A 14,698-nucleotide genomic window follows, 5' to 3' on the forward strand; every position below is an offset into this window, starting at 1 on the left:
CTAGATCGCGAAGCAGCAAAACAGCCCCAAACCATCACACTACCACCACCATATTTTACTGCTGGTATGATGCGTAATGAGACACACACCCTGCAGAAACTTCAGCTTTTGTCTAGTCAGTCCACAGAGTAATTTCCCAAAAGTCTTGGGCATCATCAAGATGTTTTCACAAAGGGCTCCATAGGCTTGGATTTTTTTCCCTTTAATAATACACACCTTTGTTTAGAAACTCCATGTTGTGTTTACGTGTGTTATCCAATATTTAAATCTGAAACATTTAAGTATGACAAAAATACCAAAAAAATAGGAAATCAGGAAGGGGGAAAACCCTGTAAATTCACCACAGTGCAAGTCAACCTGTTTATCCTGCTATACATTTGCATAGTGACTGAAACCAGCAACACTGACTAACAATGGGCCGTGAGAACAGTTTCATGATCAATAATATGCAAATTGCCATTGTCATACAGATATTTGTATCCAAATGTAGAGACTAAAAGTAAAAAGTAAATACGTAAAGCACAGATACCTCAAAATTCTACTTAAGTACAGTACCAAATTTGTACTTACTTCCCACCTGCGGTCAAGGCACGCCTCCTGGCAGCCCTGTGAGACCAGAGACTGCAGTTTGTTCCAGACCGTTTGGCCATATCTTCCTGCAATCCTTGACTGCAAATCTGTAAAACATTGTGTAGCGACAGGGTGCGGAAACCCTTACTCTTATATTGTCCCTTTATATCTCTTCAATTTCAATTAATTGTCAGATTTTTTTCTTTTGAAACGGAACTTTCAGACAAATAAATAAAAATATAAATATTTCAGTATGTTTCATCAAAAAAAAATTCTTACATGCAGTATTGTGTAATTTATTCCTTAAAAATGTATTGTGCTATTTACAGTGGCTTGCAAAAGTATTCGACCCCCTTGAACTTTTCCACATTTTGTCACATTACAGCCACAAACATGAATCAATTTTATTGGAATTCCACATGAAAGACCAACACAAAGTGGTGCACACGTGAGAAGTGGAATGAAAATCATACATGATTCCAAACATTTTTTTTACAAATAACTGCAAAGTGGGGTGTGCGTAATTATTCAGCCCCCTGAGTCAATACTGTAGAACCACCTTTTGCTGCAATTACAGCTGCCAGTCTTTTAGGGTCTGTCTCTACCAGCTTTACACATCTAGAGACTGAAATCTTTGCCCATTCTTCTTTGCAAAACAGCTCCAGCTCAGTCAGATTAGATGGACAGCGTTTGTGAACAGCAGTTTTCAGATCTTGCCACAGATTCTCGATTGGATTTAGATCTGGACTTTGACTGGGCCGTTCTAACACATGGATATGTTTTGTTTTAAACCACTCCATTGTTGCCCTGGCTTTATGTTTAGGGTCGTTGTCCTGCTGGAAGGTGAACCTCCGCCCCAGTCTCAAGTCTTTTGCAGACTCCAAGAGGTTTTCTTCCAAGATTGCCCTGTATTTGGCTCCATCCATCTTCCCATCAACTCTGACCAGCTTCCCTGTCCCTGCTGAAGAATAGAATAGAATGGCCTTTATTGTCATTGTACAGAGTACAACGAAATTGGAGTGCCACTCCCTTGGTGCAAGTATCAATAATAAATATAAATGTAAAATATAAAAAGTACAAAAAAAACAAAAACAATCGTAAGTACTCAAACAATAGTATGTACAATATACTAAATAAAAGAGAAGCACCCCCAGAGCATGATGCTGCCACCACCATATTTGACAGTGAGGATGGTGTGTTCAGAGTGATGTGCAGTGTTAGTTTTCCACACATAGTGTTTTGCATTTTGGTCTCATCTGACCAGAGCACCTTCTTCCACATGTTTGCTGTGTGCACGACTAATAGTTGTCCTATGGACAGATTCCCCCACCTGAGCTGTAGATCTCTGCAGCTCATCCTGAGTCACCATGGGCCTCTTGGCTGCATTTCTGATCAGCGCTCTCCTTGTTCAGCCTGTGAGTTTAGGTGGACGGCCTTGTCTTGGTAGGTTTACAGTTGTGCCATACTCCTTCCATTTCTGAATGATCGCTTGAACAGTGCTCCGTGGGATGTTCAAGGCTTGGGAAATCCTTTTGTAGCCTAAGCCTGCTTTAAATTTCTCACTAACTTTATCCCTGACCTGTCTGGTGTGTTCTTTGGACTTCATGGTGTTGTTGCTCCCAATATTCTCTTAAACAACCTCTGAGGCCATCACAGAGCAGCTGTATTTGTACTGACATTAGATTACACACAGGTGCACTCTATTTAGTCATTAGCACTCATCAGGCAATGTCTATGGGCAACTGACTGCACTCAGACCAAAGGGGGCTGAATAATTACGCACACCCCACTTTGCAGTTATTTATTTGTAAAAAATGTTTGGAATCATGTATGATTTTTGTTCCACTTCTCACGTGTACACCACTTTGTGTTGGTCTTTCACGTGGAATTCCAATAAAGTTGATTCGTGTTTGTGGCTGTAATGTGACAAAATGTGGAAAAGTTTAAGGGGGCCGAATACTTTTGCAAGCCACTGTATTTGGGATTTTTGGGGACGGGGGGGATATCACTCTGATGATGTAGAGGTTTTAAAAACTCACAAAACCCCAACAATCAAACGTGATCAAGTTCTTCCCCTAATCTACTAATAATGCAAGCACATTTTGTTACTCGTAATCTGAAAAAAACAAGACAGTATGAGCACATTTTGGACATGTGTCTCTCTGGAAACAGCATTTCAAACCAGTGTTGGTCAGAGAGACCCACAAACAAGTGACATCATAAGAAACATATAGTGACAGTCATTGACTACAAAAGATTTTCATCCATCTGTTAAAGACGGCCCTTAGGTTTAAACTTACGTTAGTTTTTCAATTTAATTTTGAGCCTGATATATATGTATTAAAAATGTCTCTGTAAATCTATTTCAAGAAAAGAACAATCAAATAATCTTCAAAATAAATGTGGTGCTGTGCTCTACTTTATACTGTCCCTTCATGCTACCGAGAGACAGAACAGGTGCTGTCAGCCTGCAGCAAACGTAACCCTTGTGTGGTGTTCGTATTTTTGTTACTCAGCCAGTGTTCATGGGTCTGGTGGACCCGCTAGAGTTTTGGCTTTCCAAATTAACACTATCAAACAATTTTATGTTAAATTACTCAACAGATGTTTACTTCATCCCAATTACAAGACATATGAACAGCAAACATGGTTAATTTTTTCCCTTTACCTTTGTTAGATCACATTTATGAATTAATGTGCTTCTCGTTTTTCTTTTATATAAAATGTTATAAATAAATCAGTTATAATCAAGTGGAGTGAGTGGAAAGACACAACACATTTACACGTGAAAAAATAATTAATTGTTTAATTTTTCTTTTGAAAAAAACTGAACACGGGTCTCACAGACCCGAACACCATACAAGGGTTAAGCAGTCTTTCAAATTTAAAGATTGACCTAAACAAGCAGTTCTTCTGTGTACAGACAGCTCTTACTGGGAGTGTTTTTTTATTCAGTTGCTCTGTTGCTGTGGTGATGGGTAGAAGCAGGCTAGATGGTTAGAAACTAAAACTTTTATTGACATTGACACGTTTTGGTTTTTTTAATTAAAGAATTTTGTTGTAATTTTAATGTGAAAATATTGGCTGGGTCTTACAGACAGAAGGTTTGAAGAGCAGATGGGTGTTGCTGAATAGATATAAGATTATTGATGACTAAATCTTAAGTTGATTTGACTAAAATACAAAGTGTAAAAGTCTGTCGTGTTTTTACCGGTGAAAGTTGCTTCATGCGGTTTACAAAGTGTCTTATTTTCCTTCACATAAAATGTGAAATGTGTCCATCTGTCTGCTCTCGTCTTCCTCCTAACCATTGACATTTTGCAACAGGAAGTGTCTCTTCCTTCCAACCCGTTTGTTGTGTGCAGAATCAGATCAAATTGTGTGCGTCAAACATGACTGGACAGGGAGAACTTGTCCCCCCTCTCTACGTAAATTCATTAGTTCTGCTTGGAGCTCATCTCTCTGTTTTTATCTCTTTTTTATTTGTCAAAGAAAGAACAGAGACATTTCATTATAGTTTTTTTTTTTAATTTATTGTTGTGTTTTCATCAGCAAAATCATGAATAAATTTTTTAGTGAATGATATTAACACTGATGAGGAACCACCATTGTGCTGTAACTCAGTCTAGCTTATTTAGCCGGCAGCATGCTCCTTCTGCGGACCCATTTAAGGAAGTAACATGATGATGAAGAGAAACAATGTATGATTTTGTTGTTGCAGAGTCATTCACACACTAGGAAAAGCAGACATAAACCACACATAAACTACAGTACTTGTAAAATCTATCTTTCAAGTTTACATTTTGGTGATTCTAAAAGCATCAAATTTAGTATCCACTCTCTAATAATTATGGGCATAAATTCTGTTTTATGACTCTAATGTAGCATCAATGCAAGGGTAAAAAATGTAGATCATAAACGGGGTTGTTATACTTTCTGGAATAGGTCTGTGGGTCACTTTTTCATTTAAGCAATTCATCTAAGGAAAGCCAAGGAATATAATGCTAGACACGTTTCCCTTCCATGCAGAGCTTAAATCATGATTTTTACAAATATAGATGGGCTTTTGAATAAAACCAATTTACAAGATAGTAAACATATTATTCAAGTCCTGAGAAAGTAACAAATATAGGTGCGATGGCACAAAGGTTTAAAACCAAACTCTACCCATATTCCTTCCAATTGTATATGGCTTATCCATTTACTTTAAACAAAATCCAAATTACAAAGTGCTTCACATGAGCAACTAAAAAACAAACAAAAAAACACTAAACCAAACACACACACACACACACACACAAAGCCATCAGAGAGCAGTATATTGCAGTAAAAATGAAAGAGATTTAGGACATAAGAATTGGGAAGACCAACTGACTGGCGACTGATTTTCTTGGTCGGATTGGTTTCACTGGCCAAGATAGAAATATATTTTCCTCCACTGGATTCCCAGGCCAGTAGATCAGACTGGACCCTTACATAACTGTACTGGCCACAAAAAAATTACTTGTTTCAAATATTTTAGTTTATTACTTGTGGCTCGATGCTTGACGATCAAAATCAGGTTTTGATAACAAAGTCAGCATTTTGCCTCACAAGAGCTGGAATATTTGCTTGCAGTTTTGAAAAATAATCCCTCGTCCAGGTAATCTGAGGTTTAGAAAACAGAATCTCTATTATCTTATTGGCATTTTGAGAATCATCACGATTTCTCATCAAGGTCTTGATTTTCTCCATCAGACGGTTCATGTCCTGCTGATAAATCCCTGCCGCACGCACGGCTCTGGATCCATCAGGTTCTGCTGCATTTTCTAGACGAGCCTGATGGATCAGCATCTGTGTGTGGAAGGCAGCTCCATTCACCCACTGCTTCAGAAACTGAGTGTCCATATGTTCATCTATCAGCATGGAGTTCTTAGAAAAGAAATTGGAGTACACGGCATCATAGGGTTAATTACGAATATTTCTATACATGAATACTTCTGTAAAAATCCCCTATTCAGGGATGATTCGTTACAAATGAAAGCTGGCAGCTTTGTACCTTTAGCCGTGTGAGCTGGGCACTAAGAGCAATCTCAATTTGACAGGTGTCAGAGAGTTGAAGTTGTGGGTCTCTCAGGTTGATCTGCATACGCTTCAAATACTCGTGCATCAGATCTCGCACCTGCACAGTTAAAGAGAGGAATGTTAAGGCAAATTTTGTATGTTGATCAGCAGGACTTTTTTTTTTACAAGGAAAAAAGTGAATTAGTAAGCTACATTACGCATCCAAATGAACACCACTTTTAAGTGCTAACTTCTTAAGTTCTTACCTCCTTGGCCTTCTCCTGTGCGAACACCCTCTCTAACATTTCAGCTGTGCCCATGGTTTCTTTATTTAGGCTTTTGGCGACCACGTCTAAGGCCAAGGAAATGATGAGAGCTCCCAGTCCGACAGCATGAGGCACCACGCTGAGCCCACCTAGAACATTCCCCACCTCGCTTAAAATAGATGCGACCTGATTGAGTTCTCCACTGTACAAGACGTGGTCTCTGTAATTGTTCAGCTCTTCAGCTGAGTTGAGCCCAGAGAATCTCTGCAGGGAACTGAGAGGATATTTGTTTCCCATTAGTTTAGCACTCTACAAGGAACTTAGCTCATGCTGTTATTATATTTTAATTAACTATTGATTAACTTTTACTGCCCATTTTATTTCAGTTTTTGAAAGGTTCAGTTTGCTCCTATGATCACTAACTTTGCAAATGTTTAATGCTAAACACAAAGCTCTTGGTATTAAAACCAAAAGAGTGTTAAAACAATGCTCTACATGAAAACTCAACTGATTAACAAAATGAGTGAATTTACATTGAAATCATGTATGTCTCTGCTTTGTATTTTGTTTGATGTAGAGATCTTATAGATATATCATCATGTAGCATGGAACGTCATCATATATAATGGAACTTTATCGTCTAGAATGTAACCTCATAAACTAGTATGGAATGGCACAACGTAGCATGTCAGGTAGGATGGGATGTCATTGTGTCTAATAGGATGTCATAATGCAGATGGGAATGTCATCGTTAGCATGAAATGTCAGTTTAGAATGGAACGTCATCATGTCATTATTTAAAACTGAATGATGAATGGGATGTCATCATGTAGAACGGAATGTCCTATTTAAGAATGGAATACCGTCTTGAATGGAGTGTTATCCTGTTGATGGAACTTCATCTTGCTGAACAGAATGTCATCATTAAAACTGGAACGTAATCATGTCGAATGGAACGCTAAAGGACACTCGTTGTCTTTTGGTTGTGGAATTGCTCACCTGTCAATTTTAAGTTCATCCAGCTGTAAAACATTGCTAAGCATATCAGCAATACCTTCAAAGGCCATCTCCTCCTGCTCTTGAGATAGTGTTTGACCCATTTCCTGTTTAGTTGCTGTCATGAGAGTAACAAAGAAAAAAAGCTTTAATTGTTTTTTACATTATCTGAGACAGAATCTTTAACAATTTTTGAAATTATAAACATGTTTTTTAAACTTATTTAAATGGACTTTCCCCCTTGTTTTTTCAATGGTTTAACAAGAAGATTTCTGTTTTTCTTTCTTTTGGCACAGCAACCTGCAGGTTTAGCACTGACTCATCGTGCCAGAGACTGAACACGAATCCTTTCACTTTTCCTTGTGCTGATTATGATTGTGTAGGATTTGAGAAGCAATTTCCCCAGGTATAAAATCTTTTAACATATTCTACAAAAAATGTCATCATCTGAACATTTTGGGGAATTCTTTGACTGTCTCTTTGACTCTCTGATTTTGAGAAACAGCTCATGCAAAAGCCTAAATAAAAGTGCTTAAAGATTTTTTGCTAGTGATCTGCCCTTTGGGACACAGTAAGTACAAATCACATCCTTCTTGCACCCTTCCTAAAAATATATCGGACATAAATATTCTTGTTTTTTTGGATGAGTGGTGCTCTTAAAAGATATTTTTGCAGAATGTCCCAGGCTAAGAAGCAACAGGATTACAAACTGAAGCTGTTAGGTATCAACTCACCTAAAGATTAGAAGTTAGCAGCAGCAGCAGTGTTGGAGGTTATTTCCTTCAATTTTTGAGGTTCAGGTTTAAATGGTTGAACGGAAAAGGTAAAAGGTCACAAAGCACCAATGAAGACCTATGTCAACATACTGAATAGATGAGAGACAGGACGAAATAACCACTGACAAAATAATATTCTTGCATGGTGTTGTCACAAGAAAATGTTAGAAATCCAACTTTCTTGCCTTTCTTTTGATATATATTTGTAAGATAATAATTAGGGGTGCAACGATACACAAAATTCACGGTTCGGTTCGGTTCGATACTTTGGTGTCACGATTCGATAATTCTACAGTAAATCTGGCTGAAACTTGGCACACAGGTACAGGAGGTGTCCCAGAGGAGGGATGTGTTGAAAGTTGGACATCAACTACTCAGGATGATTTTTAATGAATTTTTGAAAATTGACATATTTGTAGTGTATTGGCTGTATTGAATTGCATATAAATGTCCTTTAATTTCTGAGGAATTCTACAGTAAATCTGGCTGAAACTTGGCACACAGGTACAGGAGGTGTCCCAGAGAAAGAATCTGTTGAAAGTTGTACATCAACTACTCAGGATGATTTTTAATGAATTTCTGAATATTGACATAATTCTATTGTACTGACTGTATTAGATTGAGTAAATGTTTCCATTAATTTCTGAGGAATTCTACAGTAAATCTGGCTGAAACTTGGCACACAGGTACAGGAGGTGTCCCAGAGGAGGGATGTGTTGAAAGTTGGACCTCAACTATTCAGGATGACTTTTAATGAATTTTTGAAATAAACATAATTGTAGTGCATTGACTGTATTGCACTGAATATGAGTTTACTGTGATTTCTGAGTAATATTACAGTAAATCTGGGTAAAAACTGGCCCAGAGGTAAAGTAGGTGTCCGAGAAGAGGATTGTGTTGAAAGCTTGGCATCAACTTTTAAGAATGATTTTTAATGAATTTTTGAATATGCAACCAGACTGTCACGATGGCTGTATCGGGCTGTTCCATTGTAATTTGCGTGCGTGCGTGTGACTGTTCACGCGCGTGCGTGTGTGCGCGAGTCTAGGCTTTCAATCAGGATATAAAGCGAAAAGGCACTACCGTAAAGACTGGTGTAAAAGCGCAAGGAAATTCATGCGGCGGATAGGAGGCGGCTGGCTTGACCGCGGCTCACAAATGACGGCTCACTTTACCGCAGTTCGGCTAAAGTTAGTAGCATGCTTGTTGTTTTTGTCTTTGCACTAGGATGATGTCAGCGTAAATGTGCAGTCATATTCGTTGTGTTCCCACTAGTGCTTTCAGGTTAACCTCGTTAAAATGACCTTAACGCCACAACAGGGCAAATCTCCGTTAACGAGCTACCGCCGATAGCCCCCATGGGGCTAGACGGCCAACACATTAACGAGCTAACTGCGCTAACACACTAGCTCCCACCCATGTAATTGAGCATTGTGTGGCACATCCAACATACTGTTTTACTTTAGTCCATGACTCGCTTACCTTCAGGGTCATACGTCACATGAAAACCAAAATAATTCCAAACGCCAGATCTGAATGAGGGTGGGGGAGGTTCAATTTGCCATGTTGCAAGGAGAGGTAGCTTGCCCTGCGCTCTTCCTTCTGACGATGCTGTCTGTGTGGAGCGCTCAGTGGATCTGCGCTCGACAGTGCAGCCTAGGCGGAGTAGTCGAACACAGATTCACTGAGCGCTCAACACAGACAGCATCGTCAGAAGGAAAGTTGATGAAATAAATTACAAATTTTGTATTGTTCGATACATATGCGTACCGAACCGAAAGCACTGTATCGAACGGTTCAATATCGATACGAATATCGTTGCACCCCTAATAATAATTAGTTTAATTTTGGAGATTAATGTCTCTCATTTTAGCAAACTTCATATAATTTTTCTTCTTGTGTCCATTTTTATTCATATGTCAGTTCCTCCCCTCTCATGTAGTATTTGTTTTCAGACCAGATGAATGGAGTAGTCTGTACTCCCTTAAATTTTTTTTGTCCTGGTTTTTGGCAGTTATTTATATAATATCATCACAAAGAATTGTGATAATGTGCAAAGCAACAGGACTTTGCCTGTCTAAGGTCACTGTTCTTTTGGAAATATTTGAGGATCAAAGTCTTTGTTGACAGCTCAGTGGGACAGAGGCACAAACGAGGCGTTTCTTTTAGTACCACTTACTTTTACAGCCTAATCCCAACTTTGAGTGTCACGAAGCATAACAACTTTGTCTTTGGAACTGGGCTTGTACACATTTACCAACATCAGCCTCTGTGTGATGGATCTCAGAGGTGAGACTGCACGATCCTGAGGTAGATACCAGATCCTCCATCAGGTCTCGACACTCCATAACTGACGAATCGAGTGTAAAGTAAAATTTGCGTGTGAATTAGAAAATATTGTTCTGACTATAATCATTAAGGAGAAGAACATGACTGCACTGGGAACTCCAGTGCAAACAGCCTTCGTAACAGTTCATTTGAGATTGGGCACACCTTGGACAGGTAAAGTGTAAGAACTACAATTCCACAACAATAATCCACCTTTATTCTTTTAGCTGAAGAATCAGTCTTAAGAGCAAGAACAATGCATACTCACACAGAAGCCATTTTAAAAAGAGGACAAAGGGGCTCAAATCCTGCAAATAAAAGCTTAAGCTAAAATAAAAAACAAAACACGGGTCATAAAATAACTTAACCTTCACTATCTACAGAACAGTGACTGGTGCTGCTTTGTGTTGCAAGAAGTTGATGAGACTTGTGGGCATTTCCAGCTGGTCGATGCAGTTGATCTTGTTGATCTTTCTGAGGTGTCTCCGCACAGCAAGTCGGCACTGTGAGGTCAAAGCTTTTGGATTTCCTGGAGACAAAACAGAACAAAGTTATACCCACAATATATCATGAATGATAATAATATTATTTATATTTAATGAAGTTTACAGTAACTATTATTACTAAACAAGACATCCAACATATATTTAACAATCTCCCAACTGGTCGTGGCAGATGGCTGCCACTCCCTGAGCCTGGGTCTGGCAGAAGACTCTTGCTGTTAAATGGGAGTTTCCCTTCCCACTGTCACCAAGTGCTTACTCAACGGTGGTTGTTTGATTGTAGGATCTCTAACTTACAATGTAAAACATATTGAGGTGACTGCTGTTGTGATTTGACACTATATAAATAAAACTGAGTGGAACATATAACTGCTGCTGTATACATATTGTAAGTACATTATTTAAGAATTTTAGCTTTTACTATGGGAAAAAAAAAAAATCACACCTACAAAGTGTGTTAATGTTAAATACAAATGCTAGTCAAACATATAGTATGTAAAGCAATAGTGAGGAGAGATGCCTGGAGGATAAATGTTAGAAGTCATATTATAAATGTATTTATTTCATAGATAAAACTTTAGCACTCCTTAAGTTACATCGTCATCAGTAGTGTTAAAGATCTGAAGTGAAAAAGCGCTGAAGAATCTGTCCGACACCTCTTTCTCGCAGCAGCAGCTCCACAGCCTCGTTCTGCTTCGTCGACTTCTCGATGATCAGCGTGGGGAGGTAGACGTTTGCACCGAAGTCGATCAGAAGCTGGATGTATTCCACGCCACAGCCGTGCCTAAGGCACATCTCCAGCACAGTTTTGGGCTGCTTGTCAGAGCTCAGCAGCTTGGCATCAGTGCAGTTGTAGTCTGGGTCTGCCCCGTAGAGGAGCAGCAGTTTGAAGCACTCCATGTGTCCATAAACAGCAGCCAAATAAAGCGGCCCACTGGAGACTCTGGCACTCGAGGTCCACAGTAAGACTTTGGCGCGGGAGTTCACCTCAGCGCCGTGTTTTAGTAGCTGCTTTAGAATCTCTGCGTCGCCTTCCCTTGCAGCAGTGAGGACCGGCGAGCAGTTGTTGGACGAGCTTCCGTTGGGGTTGGCGCCAGCTTTGAGGAGAGTTAAGACACAGTCAAGGTATTTCCCTCGAACGGCTGCGAACAGAGGCGTCTGGGCCTTGACGTCCACGCAGTCTATGATGGCACCGTGAGCTAGAAGGACCTGCAGACAGCTGAGGTGGCCTTTAGACACTGCAGCATGCAGGGGTGTGCCTGCAATGCCCCAGCCACCTCTGCAGTTGATGACTTTCTTGTAGATTTCTTGGCAGAGCATCTCATCAAGGAGTCTGTCATTGTTTTGTAACACAGCCTGCCTCAGCTGGGAAATTTCACAACTCCTTTTCTCTTCTTCAGCGGTCCTTAGCTTGAGCATAGAACCTGCTGCAAATGCAAAGACAGAGAATAAATAACACACCAAATATACAAACGTATGGTCCTCATACAAACACCGCAGTGCATTTCTGTTTGTCAACGTCATCTGTTCTCAAAACAGATTTGGTGTCCTTAGGGCACCAAATCAGCAACCAGTGTTTTGTATTAAAGAAAACAACAACAACAACAACAAAACATAGAATCCAAAGTTCAGGTGAAATATAAATAAGGCTTCAGATCTGACTCGGATAAAAGTGGCAAGATAAAGTTATTATTCTATTTCCGGAAAAAAAATAGTATATATAGGCGTTAAAGTTTAAGCTGGTCATTAAGACTTTTTCCACCAAACTTCATTCAAAATCTTTACAATTTTATATTCGCAAAACTAATCGTCCGATCGATGCATCCAATTAATCAATCTATGCTTGTTTATGATAAATAAAACCTTCTGGAAACCTTCGGCATAAAAAGGAATAAAGGCTTTTATAATTAAACCAACCGTTTATTAGAAGTACTGCGATTTTCCCCCGTGAGGCTGTATTGTAGGAAGAAATGGGACAGATTTAGTTTAACTTTCTTACACTGTGTACATGCCGACTCATGCCTCTAATATTAAGGAAGTTACCCATCGCATCTCTACACGACATACAACATACACACACGTATAGTGTTTCTTATCAGTACTACTTCGCGGACGATAAATAGCTTCGCTAATATTCACCCTAAAACCACAGTGAAAAAACCCAAATAGATATTAAATTCCAAATATCCCGTTAGTACGCAAACATCTCCATCCTTTAACAGTGCTTATTTCAAAGAAACGAAGCTAAACCCTTATGTTTTCTTCGTTTAACATTACCTAAGATATGTCACCATCAACAGCCTCCTTCTTTGCTTCCTGTTTTCTGCTCTTCCTCGATGGTGTGTTTGTGTGACGTACCGCTGCTGCCCCCTAGTGACTTTTATTTGCAATGGCAAACTGAAGCTTAAAATAAATATAGATAGCATAATAGATATTTAACAGATGCAATAGCAAAATATATAAATAGTCTATTAAATTGTAAAAAACAAAAAAACAAAAACAAAAAACAGTATTATTAACTGACTTGAATCAAATCTGATTTTTTGCAAATCCGATTTTTAATGCAGATAATTATTTTGGGGAACCCTTATGAGCTGCAGTCCACACTTTCAGGAACTTTAATTTGATTTTGAGTTGTAGTTTTATTAGTGCTGTAACTGTTTCAGTTCACAGTTACCTATAGGTCAGTCTGATGTAACTGGTAAAGCATAGGCACTTTTTTAATGGACCATTTTCAATCATAAGATGAAATTTTATTCACTTCATTGCTGAGTTAATATAAGGAAAATTTGTTAAAAATACATAAAGTCATGGTGAAAACTGACATTGTGAAATGAAATGGAATAAAATCCCATATTTGCCATGCTTCCTGGCTCTTGGACCCATGGTTTTCAGTGTTTTCAGTTCATTATTCCTTTTGGGTTTTGATAAGTGACTAATGTACATGTCAATAATGTTGTTTTGTAATGCCTTATGCTTATGAGTAAGCCCATCTGATTCCTGGTATTGTTATTTGTGCCTGTAGTTTTTCTGTTAGTTATAAATGACTTTAGATTTGTCAGTTCCCTTAACAGTTCCCTTTCTGTTCCTTCACTCTCGTCTTTGTGTCGGTCTTTTTATTTTTCTCCTTCCCTGTTTAGTTGTGTTAAGTTAATCTTATTCTCCATTGGGTTGTGTCTCTCTTCCTGTTATGTTTTGGTAAGTGTTGTTCTCTGTGGCTTGCATTACTTCCCCATCTCCTTTGGTTAATTGTCTGCAACTGTGTTTCCACCTCCCTCATTAACCTCAGTGATGTTTTTCTCTCTCAAAAAAAGTTTTTTGCTAGTTTCACTCTTCATGAAAGGTTACATCACCCAGGGGTCACCACAGCAGATGGATCCACATTTGATTTGGCACAACATTCCTTTCCCTTTTTTTAGGCTGGGCATGCATCCTACTGGTCTTGAACCAGGAGTATTTTCCATATAAGATGACACCACACAGCCCCAGTCTTGCTTGGATGCAACATTATTAATATCTAGCGCTAATGAATTCAGATCACATATTCTTAACATAACTAAACATAACATAATAAAACAAAATATAACAACCCATTGGAAGTTAATACAAATAGAAGTGGGAAACACTCGTACATTTACCACAATAAAATAAGACTAAAAACATTGAACATTTGTAGGAGGCAATGTGCCTGAACCAAAAAGAACACGAACATTATACGAACATGTCATGCTGACCAACATGCTGTAGAACATTAGCAAAATTTGAATCTTAAAGTTTTGTATCGGTAAAGTTTTTTTTTAAATTGACTTAAGAGTTGTTTCTTTTCTGCTTTGTGGTAGAAAACCATTTGAATCCATAAATACTGAACTATTATATACTTCACAGAAACCAGTGACTTTGGTCCCTTTATAGAATTTTAAGTTCTTGGGAAAGAAAGAAAAAAGAAATAAATAAATAAAAATAAAAATACAGAAACTTCTAAGTTAATGCAACGTTATCGCCACCCTCTACATCAGGGTTGGGAGAACTCCAGGCTTGAAGGGCTGGTGTCCTGCAGGTTTTAGATCTCCTCCTGGGTAAACACACCTGAATCAAACAATTAGTTCATTACCAGGCCTCTGGAGAACTTCAAGACATGTCGAGGAGGTCATTTAACCATTTAAATAAGCTGTGTTTAATCAAGGACACATCTAAAACCTGCAGGACACTGGCCCTC

The 14,698-nt window shown here is 38.7% G+C and overlaps 2 protein-coding genes across 7 annotated transcripts; both read right to left on the reverse strand.

Annotated features, from left to right (window-relative positions):
- Positions 1 to 4,195: 4,195 nt before the first annotated feature.
- LOC308391019 (uncharacterized protein) lies at positions 4,196 to 9,251 on the reverse strand. 3 transcript variants are annotated; one of them, XM_080873434.1, is made up of 6 exons: positions 9,134 to 9,251; positions 7,610 to 7,740; positions 6,879 to 6,993; positions 5,880 to 6,153; positions 5,609 to 5,731; positions 4,196 to 5,481 (listed from the first exon to the last, which is right to left on the reverse strand). In XM_080873434.1, exons 3-6 carry the CDS (start codon positions 6,977 to 6,979, stop codon positions 5,128 to 5,130), a joined length of 852 nt encoding a protein of 283 aa, XP_080729560.1. In that variant the 5' UTR covers positions 6,980 to 6,993; positions 7,610 to 7,740; positions 9,134 to 9,251; the 3' UTR covers positions 4,196 to 5,127. The 3 variants fall into 3 exon arrangements, with proteins under 3 accessions (XP_080729560.1, XP_080729559.1, XP_080729558.1); XM_080873433.1 differs by lacking the exon at positions 9,134 to 9,251 and having other exon boundaries at positions 7,610 to 8,054; XM_080873432.1 differs by lacking the exons at positions 7,610 to 7,740; positions 9,134 to 9,251 and having other exon boundaries at positions 6,879 to 7,071.
- Positions 9,252 to 10,177: 926 nt separating this feature from the next.
- LOC308390510 (ankyrin repeat and SOCS box protein 12-like) lies at positions 10,178 to 12,818 on the reverse strand. 4 transcript variants are annotated; one of them, XM_080872595.1, is made up of 4 exons: positions 12,760 to 12,815; positions 12,400 to 12,435; positions 11,139 to 11,909; positions 10,178 to 10,508 (listed from the first exon to the last, which is right to left on the reverse strand). In XM_080872595.1, exons 3-4 carry the CDS (start codon positions 11,899 to 11,901, stop codon positions 10,357 to 10,359), a joined length of 915 nt encoding a protein of 304 aa, XP_080728721.1. In that variant the 5' UTR covers positions 11,902 to 11,909; positions 12,400 to 12,435; positions 12,760 to 12,815; the 3' UTR covers positions 10,178 to 10,356. The 4 variants fall into 4 exon arrangements, with proteins under 4 accessions (XP_080728721.1, XP_080728719.1, XP_080728720.1 ...); XM_080872593.1 differs by lacking the exon at positions 12,760 to 12,815 and adding an exon at positions 12,526 to 12,741; XM_080872594.1 differs by lacking the exon at positions 12,400 to 12,435 and having other exon boundaries at positions 12,760 to 12,818.
- Positions 12,819 to 14,698: the final 1,880 nt, after the last annotated feature.

The sequence above is a fragment of the Rhamphochromis sp. 'chilingali' genome (assembly GCF_963969265.1).
Source record: "Rhamphochromis sp. 'chilingali' genome assembly, chromosome: 22".
Taxonomy (NCBI): domain Eukaryota; kingdom Metazoa; phylum Chordata; class Actinopteri; order Cichliformes; family Cichlidae; genus Rhamphochromis; species Rhamphochromis sp. 'chilingali'.

Coding starts and splice junctions, on each gene's coding strand:
- LOC308390510 (XM_080872593.1), bottom strand. CDS start 12,547: ATGTCGTGTAGAGATGCGATGG. Junction 12,436..12,525: donor GTCGTGTAGAGATGCGATGG/GTAACTTCCTTA, acceptor CCTACAATACAG/CCTCACGGGGGAAAATCGCA. Junction 11,910..12,399: donor CGCAGTACTTCTAATAAACG/GTTGGTTTAATT, acceptor TTGCATTTGCAG/CAGGTTCTATGCTCAAGCTA.
- LOC308391019 (XM_080873432.1), bottom strand. CDS start 7,000: ATGACAGCAACTAAACAGGAAATGGGTCAAACACTATCTCAAGAGCAG. Junction 5,732..5,879: donor CACAGGAGAAGGCCAAGGAG/GTAAGAACTTAA, acceptor TTAACTGTGCAG/GTGCGAGATCTGATGCACGA. Junction 5,482..5,608: donor CCCAGCTCACACGGCTAAAG/GTACAAAGCTGC, acceptor TTCTTTTCTAAG/AACTCCATGCTGATAGATGA.